This window comes from Malaya genurostris, chromosome 2 (genome assembly GCF_030247185.1).
Source record: "Malaya genurostris strain Urasoe2022 chromosome 2, Malgen_1.1, whole genome shotgun sequence".
NCBI classification, from domain to species: domain Eukaryota; kingdom Metazoa; phylum Arthropoda; class Insecta; order Diptera; family Culicidae; genus Malaya; species Malaya genurostris.
This window is the reverse complement of record NC_080571.1, coordinates 190,864,350-190,878,563: the sequence shown is the minus strand read 5'-3', so window position 1 is coordinate 190,878,563 and position 14,214 is coordinate 190,864,350. Positions and strand designations below refer to the sequence as shown.

Sequence of the window (14,214 nt, the reverse complement as noted above, 5' to 3'; positions counted from 1 at the left end):
TTCATGCGAAGAGAATGTGTTTCACTCGCGCCAGCTGCTTTAACCACAAGCACACACTCAAATGCTGTCTATTCGACACTGAGAAGAAGTGCGCTTTCCTCTTTGTGCGGTGCTTCGTTTTTTTCATCCTCGGTGTGGCAAAAATCTGACTCTAGCGTGTATAACTCTGGTGAAATGCCATCTCTGGTATAGAGCAAAACCGACCATTCCACAAATGGGAAACCTGCCACTAGAGAGGACAACCCCGTTCGTATTCCCATTTATTTACACAGGAATTGATTATTTCGGACCATTATCAGTAAAAATGGGGCGTCGTACTGAAAAGAGGTAGGTAGTGTTGCTTACATGTATGACAGTAAGAGCAATACATCTTGAAGTCGTCCCATCGCTTGATACAGCAAGCTGTATTATGGCCATTCGCTGTTTCATGTCCATCCGTGGTTTACCGCAATGCATTATGACTGACAATGGTACAAACTTCGTGGGTGCAGATGCGGAATTGAAGAAGCTTGTGCGAACTCTGGATCAGCCACAGATCCAAGATTCGTTGAGCATTAGAGGTGTTCAATGGAAGTTTATTCCACCTGGTGCTCCGCATTTTGGAGGATGTTGGGAGCGTTTAGTACGTTCTGTGAAGATTGCACTTCGCTGTATGTTACAAGAAAGAAGTCCAACAGATTTAGTATTACGCACAGAACTATGTGAAACAATGAATATAATTAACAATAGACCTCTGACTCACGTACCAGAGGATCCCCAAGACCCAGAACCAATAACACCCAACATGCTGTTACTTGGTCGAAATAATTTTATCCAATTTGACCACACCTTTGATGAACGAGACCTGGACTGTCGAGCTGCGTACAAACATGCTCAAATTTATGCGGATAGATTTTGGCGCAAATGGATAGCTACGTATCGTCCGGAGCTGATAAGAAGCCAGATAATAGAAATTATCATGAATATCACGTCGGTGATCTTGTAATGATAGTGGATGAATCTTTACACCGAGGAAACTGGCCAAAAGGATTGGTTGAAAAAATTTACCAAGGATCAGACGGCAATGTAAGAACAGTTACAGTCCGAACATCGAAATCAGTTTATACAAGACCTATGAGTAAAATTGTACTACTCCAAGCAAACAGTTCTGTTCCTGGCCCGGAGAATGTTACGAACTAAAAATGATGATCAAAGCAAGCAACTAGAAACGGAATGAAAATTTTAGACAGAAGAAAATTTTATTGGTAGAAAGATAGACGTAAATTTGAATTCATCAAAAATAAATTTTTGTTAAACTGTTCATTAGAGTTCTTTCTTTTTAACAAGTAGTATTGAAGTGTATCAGTGCTACATTTTGGTCCTTCTCGGTTTCTCAGGTGAAAACGGAGTACATCAAATTGGGACGATTGCTACATTTTGGTCCTTCTCGGTTTCTCAGGTGAGAACGTAGTACATCAAATTAGGACGATTGCTACAACGGATTTTCGCCCTTTTCAGTGGTATAAATTTTTTAACACACTTTACCCTATATTTCCGGATCCGGAAGTCGGATTTGGATGAAATTGAAAAATTCCGTATGGGACCACAGGATCTTTCATTTGAACCTAAGTTTGTGAGAATCGGTCGCGCCATCTATGAGAAAAGCTAGAAAACATATTTTCATTTTTATGCACATTTTACCCCATAACTCCGGAACCGGAAGTTAGATCAAAATGAAATTCAGGAATTAAGTATGAGACCTGCTTACTTGAGCTTTCATTTGATTCTAAGTTTGTGAAAATCGGTTGCGCCATCTCCGAAAAAAATATTGCATTTATTATCACGATTCTTTGCACATTATACCCCATAATTCCAGAACCGGACGTCGGATTCAAACAATATTCAGAAATTTTATATGGGACCACCTTTCATTTGAATCTAATTTTGTGAAAATCGGTTCAGCCATCTCCGAGAAAAGTTAGTGCAAAAAAACGTTATATACACACGTACTCGACGAACTGAGTCGAATGGTATATGACACTCTGTTCAAAAGTCGGTATTCACAGTGATTGCATAACCTTTCTATATGAGAGAAGCAAAAAGAACTCCCCTACCGGCCTATCCAACCCCGGATGTTGGAGCGTAATTCAATCAACATCTTATCCAAGTTGCTGATTCCTTGAAAATTACAGTTTATGAGAATTCCCGACATTTTCTGGAAATTAGTTCGTTATGGAAAATTATTTTCGTGGGACTGGTTCATTCTAGTAGATGCTTTTCTGGTGAAACATCTGTTCCTGTAAACCTTATTCTGGGGAATACTATATTTGGGAAATGAATTCTTCTACTATCTAGTACTTTTGGTCTCCTACTAATTAGTACTTTTGGGAATGTGATATTCTGGAAAATGGTACTTTCTGGGAGTAATATTTCGTTGCTTTATTTTCTGGGGAATGGTTTTCGAGGGAAAGTCGTATAACCGCTTGGTACAGTAAAGGACACCTCAGATCTAAGCTACTAGGTAACGACAGAAAAATCTAACGCGAGTAGTTTTGAATTTTGGATATAGGATTAATGTATTTGGTGAAGAGTGAGGCCTTTTTTAATACCAAAAAAAAACGTTCAATCTGGGAATCGTTAAATTTCACAATAAATAAACAACTTCCATTTATGTATCCAAAGCTGTGATGATACGAGACTTGACTTCAATATTGTATTTAACTTCTGTATCTGACATTTGAACTTATAGATAATAATATTATAGACATCTATTTCTAGAATAATTCAGAGGTGGCGTTGATATCTGGAAACGATAATAGCGATTAACCAAATTGCAGACATTGAAATAAACAAGTAAACAAACACGTTCGACTACTTTTCCACGCGAGAGGAAGCAAAAGCTCGCATACTCAGGATGTGATAGAGAAGGTACTATTTACTTATTAAGAGTTTGTATTGTTTTGTTTAAAATATAACTCCTCTTGGATCTATCGCAGATGTTTCTACAGACGTTGAAGTATCACTTTTACCAGCAGTCAACCTTTGTTTTGAAGTTTTACCTTGTTGACTAGTAATATTAGCGAATGAACAAACGTCACTGTATAGTGAACTGGTAGCATGCTTAGCGAGGCTGGTACATTTCTCTTCATTATTTGAACCAAGTTTATTCGAATAATCGATGTCTAAATTACTGTCTTCGCTGTCGCCAATGAATGTATCACATGCTCCTTCTTCATCTTCAGCATGAGTATTTTCACTGTCTCGATCGCTTTGATTTTCTGGGTCACTCATTTGATCATCTCCCTCATTATATTCATCTTCGAAATCGTCAAAGCACTCTCGCGTTGCTTGTGCGTCTTCCTCTAACTGATTCAATTCAACTTTGAAGTCCATGTCTGGTTTTAGTGGCTCATTTAAGGATTCTTTTTTCTCTTCCTTATATAATTTGATAGTTTTTTTTCTTGCGATTTCAGAGCATTTTCCACAATGATAAACAATTTTGCTATCGCCAAACTTCTCTTCAACACTTGTATACCAACAAGATAGACTTAATGCACTAACTTTGTTCTTATCATTCCAGCAAAGTATTTGCGCTTTCAAAATTTGTTCATCAAGTTCTGTAATACAAGGATCATCCTTGATTTTCTTGATGACTTCATCAACATTACTCAGTTGCTTCCTTTTAATTCCACTACTGGCAGCAGAATCGCCGTACCCTAAACACGACAAAGACAATTTACCATCTGAATCAGCTCCCATACTCTCAAAAAGCTTCTGTCTTTCTGCTTCCATAGGCAGCAACTTTGCCCGATTGGCAATATTTTGCAAAGTGTGGAAAAAATTGTAGTTCTCATTGCGTTCCAATGATTCGATCGCGTGTAGCCATTCTTTTGATTTCTGCAATGCGTCCCGTAATTGACTATGTGATGGCAAGAAATCTTCTATCAAATGGGCCCTTTCCAGAAGGGTTTCAATTTCACTAATTTTATGACGTGTTTCCGTTTTGAAACATTGACTGGCTGATTGTTCCCAGTCCATAATCTGCAACGACAGTAAAATATGTTGATGGTGATTCATTTTCTAAGGTGGTGTAGCTTACCTGCAACATAATTCCATGAAGTTCTGCTAATTCTTTCTCTAGAACTGTATGTGGAAGTATTTTCATTCCATCATCTAGCATTTTTTTGATTTCATCTAATGACATACGATCGATTGTATTCTCGCGTAACAAACGCACTTGTTTATACCATTTGAACTGTGCTAGTCGATCTCTCAACAACATAATTTGTGGTAATTCGATGCACAGAGAATTTCCTTCTTCTATGAGGTGCGTCAACTGCTGAATATTTGTATCTTTGAAACGAGCTTTGAGAGCACATTCAACTTGTTTCACCCATTCTTTGCCAATCTTTTGTAATTCACGTACACTGTCTCCTTCACGAATTATGCAGCGTAAATTGTTGATTTCATTAACAAACATATCAAGCTCTTCTAAAGATAGTTTATACTTGGCACACTCAGCTGTATTTCGAGTTCTTGTACGAATTTTATTTATATCAAGTTGCTGAATGACGGTTATGCACTTTTGTGCTTCCAGTATAGAGAAATTAAGCCTTTCTAGAATAACGCTATTGGGGAACTTTTGTGTCTCCGCTTCTTGAGCAATTTCTTGTAGTTCCTCCAACGTTATATTAGTATCAATTGCCGGATCAAGTACATCTCTAACTTTAAAAAGCCACTTTTCAAATGACTCCGCTTTAACCTTAAGTTTCTGTACCATCAACGGTAGTTCGTCAAGTGTGTAACGATACTTGAGAGTGTGATTCTCGGCTGGACAATCACAAAGTTCTGCAAAGTGACGAAGGCAAGCTAGATTTGTAGTACATTTACATGTTACCGCAGAAAGGAAACACGTTGTTTTGCAAATTTCACACTGTCTGGCATCGTCAGAAAGTAGCTCGAAAGCTTCACGTTCCGCATTTGTAACTCCCTGTATATAAATTATTTATTATTAGAATTTTATGTAATACCTCATTCTATTTACTCACCCATTCTAGTAGATTTTTTCTTAGCTTCTTCTCGGTGTCAACCATTTCTGCCATGTCGATATAGCAGGCGGTTGCAATTCCAAGATTCAACCGATCCGGTTCAAGTGCCATTTTGCAGACTAACTCATCATGCGAAAATACGCAGTATCTTCGTAACTTAGAGTAGTGATTTACACATTCGCGTCCCATTTTCATCCAGTCTGCAGGAGCAAAGTTTACTGCCTCCGCAAAATTGTAGCCTTGATTAAAACCAGCGTGATATGCACGTGGAAAAGTAACTACAAATTCTCCCGCATGTTGATCTGTTCTGTATACTGGTACTGTTGAATTCATGAGAATATTTGGATTCATAATAGTAACCAGTTGATGCAGTAGATCCGGTTGAGATTGGAATAACTCAGGTGCAGCCAACTTCATAGCCGCTTCAAAATCTTCGGCCCTTGCTCCAGGAACGCCGTACCAAGTTTTTGGTTCACCCCAATGTAAATAATTTATAGAATAACTCCAGTGATCCTCATTATGCCAGCAAAATGTAGCAAAGCACATTCCGACGTACATCCATGGGACCTTCATGCCACTGATGTCCGCATTTATATGCCCTAGGATAGATTCGTCCAAAACTGGAAGGTTATTAAGATTCCAGCTTGATTCAGCGTATTCTTGGTCTTCCGGTAAAAGATATAATGAGGATTTAGTTGGAAATCCACTACCGTGATCCATGGTATGTAGATCTGCTCCATACTCAACAGTTACATCTTCGTCTATTGACGAAACAATACGCCAGAATTCCTTCTCAACTAGCTCTATTGGAACAAGATGAACTGGCATGTTAAAGTAGTTGGACTTGAATTGATCGGCCATTTCACCAAATTGCTGAAGTGTATATTCTCGTTGAGCTTGTTCAAATCCAAATGCCTCAACCGGTTTAGAATTTTCCTCAACAATACATTTCGGGCAACGCCAATCACCTTTCGGAATTTCTTGCAATGGTGGCAACAAACAGAATGTATGATACGAAGCATCGCATCCGTCGCAAAGTAGCATTGATTCTTCTACGTCGCCTCGATTACACATGTGACAGATATACTTTGCCATTGGATCGTGTGGATTTGTTGCATACGTTACGTCTGACTTTCCTTTTGTTGATCCATTTGTACTAGTGCCATATACATTTTTCAAACGGTACTTGTTTGGTGAAAACCGAGATAAGTCGTTCTCTGCTCCAATGCTGGCTGATTTGTTCATTTGAGCAAAACGCTGAGATCTTCTGGCGGTAGTTGCGGGTGGCGGTTGTACCTGCTGACGAGCTTCGATTGAATGAGGCTTGTATTCACAATCTTCTTGTTCGGTTTCCAAATTCGCCAAATCTATAATTTTACCAGAACGGTATGTATCAAAAGGATATAAAATTCTTTCATAATGTGCTCTTAAATTAGTGCCGACATTTTTTCCTTGTTGATATCCCATGCGACAAGCAACTCTCGACCATTTGCGTTCCTTTGTAACAATTTCGATGCCTCCTTCATCGTTCACTATTTTATGCAATGTATAGAGATCCAAAGGTTTACGCTCAACCATAGGAATCTTTAATGATGATCCTTGCAATTCCCAAAACTTTGCGATCTGATCAAGAAAATTTAGTTTTATGCGTGTCTCTGCTTCTAGTTCGTTTAGACGTTGGACTCGTGGAACAAATGTTAACTTCTCAACATCTACGGTGAATGGTGGTTGCCAACTCTAAAAGTATATAATTTAATTTACTATGATTAATTAAATAAAGGGGAAATAAATGATTTCAAATGCAATTTAAGATATCATGACTGATCATATTTTACAAAACAATTTTCCGCTGAAATATTAATTAAAATCAAACAATATTACACGATTCTTCTTCCGTACCAGCACGTACCGATTTTGCATAATTTGATATGCCAGTTTAGGTACATATTGCCCTCTAATTTCGGAACCGGAAATCGGATCTGGATTAAATTGCACAGTGTCTTTTAAGACACTGAGAGCTATTTTTTGAATCATGATTTGTGAAAATCGATTTTACCGTTGCTGAGAAATCGGGTACTAGTAGTCCCAAAGTAGATTCATATATCCACTAACTAACAAGGTCTACCAACTAGATGAATTTACCAGTAAATTTTATGAAAATGTGCACCTCGTTTCGCCATCGCTTGTGAAAAAATACACATGAAATTGAAAATTTTTACAAATCGCACTGCAATTCCGGAACCAGAAATCCGATGGATCATCTTCTCGGGGACTTTTTAAACAATTTCAACACATTTCATTTGCATCTTAGTTTGTAAAAATCGGTTAAGAAATTTCCGAGAAAATTGCACACACACACACACACACACACACACACACACACACACACACACACACACACACACACACACACACACACACACACACACACACACACACACACACACACACACACACACACACACACACACACACACACACACACACACGGCCTTTTGCTCAGTTCGTCGAGTTGAGTCGACTGGTATATGACATTCGGCCCTCCGGGCCTCGGTTCAAAAGTCGGTTTTCACAGTGACTTTCTATATTAAAAAGCAAAAAGAAAAAAAATTAGGCCCAAGTTTGAATCTTTTTGTTAAAAATTACTTTTTTCATTAAATAAACTACAAAGGTTGTTCTATGGAATCGCTTATTTGAAAGCTAAGGAAAAAGGCGCCCATTTCATGTCTTGGACGAATTTTTGTATCTTTATTAGATTTTACAGTTTAGGCCGTTGAAAAAAGTTTTTTTTTGTAAACGCGAAATTTCAAAATATCATATCTCGAAAATTCCACGAACCATATTGAAATTAAAAAAACGTGTCGAATATTTTCGAGTTCTTTGCCGAAAAAGATGGTTTCAATTTTTCTTTTATTTCTTGCCTGGCCTGGATAAATCGATTTTTTTGGCAGTTTTCGTTATAAAATTTGGCATTCGTTTAATCGTGTGATTAAGCGTCAAATTTAGTCTGTATGTATTGACCAATTTCAGGTAGATTTACATAAAAAATACAAACGATCAATTCTGTATGAAATGTTCAAAACGACGAATGTAACAGTGAGAGACTCTCTTTGTTTACTTTCTCTTTCGATTATTGCGAAATATTCCTGCTTTTTTCGGTAATTTCTTCAGTGCAGATTAAAAAAAGAAAGTAAACAAAGAGAATCTCTCATTGTAACATTCGTCGTTTTGAACATTTTATGCAGAATTATTCCCCCATCACATTTGACGACGTGTCAGATGTAAGATTTTGCATCACTCGCTACAACTCACAAAAACACCAATCACAATTAATTTCAGAAATAACTTCTGAACACAATCGATCTAATGACTACGCGAATAAAGAAATGAACGTTGTGCATTGATTTTTTTTCCGGTAGACCCGATGAAAAAAGTGGTTTACTCCTGGTCTACGAATCAAAGCACTTCTTTTTGCGTTGGGCGCCAATAGTTACGTATGGATTTGTATATCACTACTGGTGGTCTCTTTAATACCGCGAACCACCAGTTCAGGGTCGTTAACCTTCTTGGTCTCCGGAAAAATTTCACTTCACTAGCAGATTTTTGGGCGGATTTTTCTTCCCTGTGGTCACAAAGTATCGGCAGCAGAAACAAGTTACCCAAAAAAACCTACATAAAATGAACGACACAGCTTGTATATAAAAAGACCGTACAATTTTAATCGTAGGCACTATATTTTGTAATAAAAAAAAACGTGATTAATCCACCTAGCAGTGAGATGATACCTTTTTAATCAATACGCATGTGTTTTTGCATGGATATTCTTAGGTGTTTTAGTTCTCATGACATTATTTTAATTATCGTCGTTTTAAACGGCAAATTGAGATTTTAATCACTCATTACCCTGTAATGCCGAAACTGCAAAACATATCGAATTTCAATCTTAGCGTGCGACAATCGATTAAACATTCCATGAGATGTCGAATTAAGTTTTTCGTCATTATTTATGGTACTTCCAGAGCCGGTATTCAGGAATTAGCATAGCCCAAAATGATTCGAATGGCATTAAATTATTACGCCAAACAATTTACATGAAATTTATAAACTCATCATCTGTAATTCCAGAATCGGATAAAATTCACCAATTTTGTATGGGACCTTAAGTCCTATAATATTTGTTTTTAAAGTTCGATTTGATCTTTTTTGAGAAAATGATTGAGCTTTGAGAATCGATTCGATACTGGAACCGGAATTCTAAAATCGGTGTAGCCGAAATCAGGTTAATTCACCTGAGCAGTGTGTAGACATCTTTGAGAAATTGTAGTGCGAATTAAAATTTGGGGGTACATTCCGAATCCAAAAACGAATCCTGCTCAAACTGAAATAAAATTTATTTATGTGAAATGGACATTTTTATACTAATTACCCTGCATTTTCTAAACCAGAAGTCGGATCTGACTAAAAAGTAAGAGGTTTTATAGGATTTTAAGACCTCTCATTTGAATCATAGATGATTCTTAGATTTCATTTGAATCTTAGATCGGTTCAGCCATCTACGAGAAAAATTAATTGCATTATTTTAATTTCGTTTCACATATCATCCTGTGGTTCCGCAATCAGAAGTCGGATCCAAACGTAATTCAGGAACCTTGTTTGGGAGTATACGACTTTTCATATGAATCTGAGTTTGTAGAAAACGGTTTAACCATCTCCGAGAAAATTGAGTGAAATTATTTGTCACACACGCATTTGCTGATCTCGACGAACTGAGTCGTATGGTATATGGAAGTCATGTTCTTCCAGCATTTATTGCTGTAAATAGTTTAAATCAATATAACTATGGAATTACTTCCAACTCGATAATGCTGGTATCATCTGGTTTACATATGCCATATTCGAAAGATTATGTTGCCAAAAATGAACCGTGCTAAAATTGGTCCGAGGTAAATTGTCATAAAAAAGGATGCTGTACACAGTCTTTTTGGTACTTAGAAACAATTATATGTAACAGTATAAAAAATCGTGTTTCATGTTGCTCCCAAGCATTGCTTTTTCATACAGCGCTCAAAATTCCTTCTACTGGAATAAGGCTTACACAAAAATATCGATATCTCCGTTAAAAATGGACGGATTTTAACAATCTATGGCTTGTTGGTTAGGTATTACCGAGCGAAATCTAAGTATGGAAACATATTCTGTTTTCAAGGTCAAATGTGACAGATACTGTCAAAAAACTGAAAATTTTGACATAAAACTTCGTATAACTCAAAAAGTAAACATCCGATCTCAAAACCATTCAATAGCGTTCTGGGTGACGGGGAGACCTTTCATTTGCGACTAGTTTGATCAAAATCGGTCCAGCCATCTCTGAGATCTCGACCTCTTAGTTGACAACACACATACAGACACACACAGACATTTGCTCAGTTCGTCGAGCTGAATCGATTGGTATATGACATTCGGCCCTCCGGGCCTCGGAAAATTTTTCGAAAGTTTGAGCGAATTCTATACCTATTTTTTATATATATAAAAAAAGGTAAAAACAATAGAATATTAAACTTTTAAGTTTTTTGTTGAAGATTCTGTACTCTGACGCACCGTTGCGGCCGTGATGCTCGTTGGTCGACTTGGTGGTAGTGGCAATTGCTTCAGGGGCGATGACACAGCTACACGATGACCAGGATATCCAGGTAAAGCAGCAACTTTTAGCCTTTTTGTAACGGAGGCCTGCATTTTACCAACAATCCGGAGAGCGGTGCTGCTCGCACTATTTTTCACGAGTGTCTGACACTGAGTCGAGTGGGATTTTTAGCTTCGTCATATATATATATATATATATATATATATATATATATATATATATATATATATATATATATATATATATATATATATATATATATATATATATATATATATATATATATATATATATATATATATATATATATATATATATATATATATATATATACATTATTTAATTTGAAGAATGTAATTTTTTTGAATTATTTACATTAATAGAATAAATAAATAAACTAAACCCTACTTTTGACACCAACCCTCGCTATTAAGCAGAACTTAAACGTGACTCAATCGTGTAAACACGGTTGACGTTTAAATTCTACTTAGACATTTACTGACAATGAAAATGAAAAAAGTATACAATATTCAGAAAATGTGGATGGATTTTAGTTACCAAATGAATTATATTGTGACCAAATACAAATCAAACCGATTCCGGCTATCCTGATTTCCGGTTTCGGAAGCACCAGAAATAGTGATCATATATTTCAAAATGAATCTCACTCACTTTTCTCACCGATGGTTTAATCGATTCCCACAAACTTAGATTCAAATAAAAGGTCTCACGGTGCCATATGGAATTTTTGGATTTCATTTGTTCCGACTTCCGGTTCCAGAGTTATAGGATAAAGTGTGTTAAATATTGTACACGTCACTTAAACCTGCGAAACAAAATCATTTCTCAACTGGTCTCAAAACTACACAAATCGATAGTCATTATCAGTAGGCAACTTATCCTGGTTATCCTGGTTTCCGATCTCCGGTTCCGGAAGCACCGGAAATAGTTGTCCTATATTCCAAAATGGATCTCTCACCTGAGATAACTAAGTGAGAGATCACTTTTCTCAGCGATGGTTTGACCGATTTCCACAAACTTAGATTCAAATGAAAGGTCTTATGGTCCCGGAATTCTTGAATTTCATTTAGATCCGACTTCGGTTCTGGAGTTATAGGTTGTTACTGTGTTAAATATTGCGCATCGTCATTTAAACTGGCGATACAATAACCGTAAAAAAATTTCTAAACTGATATTCCCAATCTTAGGATCAAATGAAATGGTCCCGGAATTCTTGAATTTCATTTAGATCCGACTTCGGTTCTGGAGTTATAGGTTGTTAGTGTGTTAAATATTGCGCATCGTCATTTAAACTGGCGATACAATAACCGTAAAAAAATTTTCTAAACTGATATTCCCAATCTTAGGATCAAATGAAAGGTCTTATGGTCCTACCAAAAATTACTGCATATTTTCGAATACAACAAAAATTTAAATCGTCGTTTAGAGTACGATGGCTAAATCGTATGCAATGTTCAAAATTTGAATAAAAACTAGTAGAGTTTGTACGTTATGTTAGTTGGTGGCCGTACGAACCAACTTCGATTATACCGGTTCTCGAGTTCCGCTGCTGGAAGTACATATAATAGTGAACCCACTTCGTTTTTTAGAATGACCTAAGCGATCAAAGCACTGTTTCTTTCTGTATGTTATACTAATTAATGTACATGTGTTTTTTGCATGCAATTCGGTGTTTTAGTTCTCATGACATTATTTTAATGACCGTCATTTTAAACGACAGTTCGAGATTTTTATCACTCATTACCCTGTAATGTCGGAATTGCAAATCGGATCGAATTCAAATCAAAACGTGTGACAATCGATTGAACATTCCATAAGATATCGAAGTAAGTTCCACTTTAGAATTGTTCGTCATCATTTACGGTACTTCCAGAGCCACACCTGCCAGATGGTGAGATAACTGAGTCCTCACAAGTTCCTAGCTCATGCCTCCCCGTCAGGGTTTGCCATATTCATTCATCGGTGAATGAATATATAGTTTCCATTACATTAAGAACGTACAATTCCACCGCTCACAATGAGGACGTCTTTCCAGCCAAAAAGAACCACACAAACAAAACGCAAATGGAAGCAAATATATTCCACATATGCACAGATGGTACAGTGTGCTGGTATTAAAGTCTTCATGAAGCACAGAAACCGTGAACAGAATTTTCTCTCTCGTGGTCTGAAAGTCGTTCTTCTCACAAAGCAATTCATTGCAAGCGAACTCTCTTCGCAGGGCTAGCAAGTGATGAAGATTATATATTCAGTTTTCAGTAATGGTTTGACCGATTACATTCTGATGACTGGCTCTCCGAACGAGAACGGCTGTTGATGATGACTTTATACCACGAAAACTGTTGCATATCACTTATTTAATTCGTGTCAAGTTACTAGAGGGTAATAATTCTTAGTTATACTTGAATATTATAACTGCACTCTTGTTACTTCTGTAAATCAAATTCCTGCTGAATAGCGTTTAATTGGGTTTAATCGAAATAGTGTATGATAGTTAATCAACCAGTAGGATAAAAAATAAGTCTTTTAATCAGTATTGCGCATTGAACATTTTTTATTGAATTTTCATTGTATATTGCTTTGAGCTGTGAGAGCTGTGAAAAACACATGTCCCCATTACAGCAAAACATTTATTCTAATAGAAGCTCTAGCGGTGGCAGTGCACACAAAATGAATTCGGTATAAACAAATGTGAAATGTCTGTTAGCGAAAACTGAATATATAATCTTCATCACTTTTTAGCTTCGTGAATAGAGTTTGCTTGCAATGAGTCATGGGGCTAGACCTTGTCTCTTACCGAGAGAAGAAGAAACAGTAGTATGGGTGAATATTGTTTGCTCTCTTCCATTCTCGGGCATGGACAGCCATTACAATAAAGCAACAAGGCTCACGCTTTCTCAAAAGCGACATGGTTCATAAAGTAGGTATATTCATGAATGTCATACGCCGTGAAGCATGTATACTCATCTTCACTGCTTCGTTCATACCCTGCTCCCCGTGTGTCTATGATGACATTTGGTCAATATAACGGAGTCGACTGGGAGCTATCGCCTTCTGCGTTAGTAGCAGAATGGGAGGGTGCGAAATGACTTGTAAGTTAAAGCACATCCTAAAATCCTAAATGTGTATTATAGTATAATACAACATATAATTCTGTTGTTCATTACATCATGTTTTATTATTATTATCAAGGTCGTCACAAGATGAGCTTGGTCCTCACAGGTTCCTGTCTCATGTCTACACGTGTGTCTGTGGTGACAATTGGTCAATGGAATGCGTTGATGGCATAATGAAAGGATGCGAAATGGCATATAAATTCAAGCCCATTATACATAGTAATATATATCATAGCATATCGCAACATATAATTTTTTCATTCTATTATTTATTATATATTTAATTGTCCTATATTATATTGTTTTTGTCGTGAATACGACTTACTTTACTATTGGGTGCCTTTTCAAAATTAGCCATATGAAAGAATGGGCAGAACTTAATCGTGAATATCTCGACTTGTATTAACGG

General features: G+C 36.8%; 1 protein-coding gene across 2 annotated transcripts in view; it reads right to left on the bottom strand.

Moving 5' to 3' along the window:
* Nucleotides 1-2,646: 2,646 nt before the first annotated feature.
* Nucleotides 2,647-14,214, bottom strand: part of LOC131432876 (lysine-specific demethylase 5) — a 66,689-nt gene continuing 55,121 nt past the window's right edge. The window contains exons 2-5 of one of the 2 annotated variants that reach the window (XR_009229985.1): nucleotides 5,028-6,764; nucleotides 4,079-4,969; nucleotides 2,843-4,020; nucleotides 2,647-2,782 (exon numbers count right to left, since the gene is read on the bottom strand). Coding sequence is in view for 1 of the 2 variants with exons in the window: in XM_058599435.1 (XP_058455418.1) it covers nucleotides 2,944-4,020; nucleotides 4,079-4,969; nucleotides 5,028-6,764 (3,705 nt within the window). In the remaining variant the exon portion in view is untranslated. Of the gene's footprint in view, nucleotides 4,021-4,078; nucleotides 4,970-5,027; nucleotides 6,765-14,214 lie in introns of both variants that reach the window. The other variant, XM_058599435.1, reaches the window with a different exon arrangement.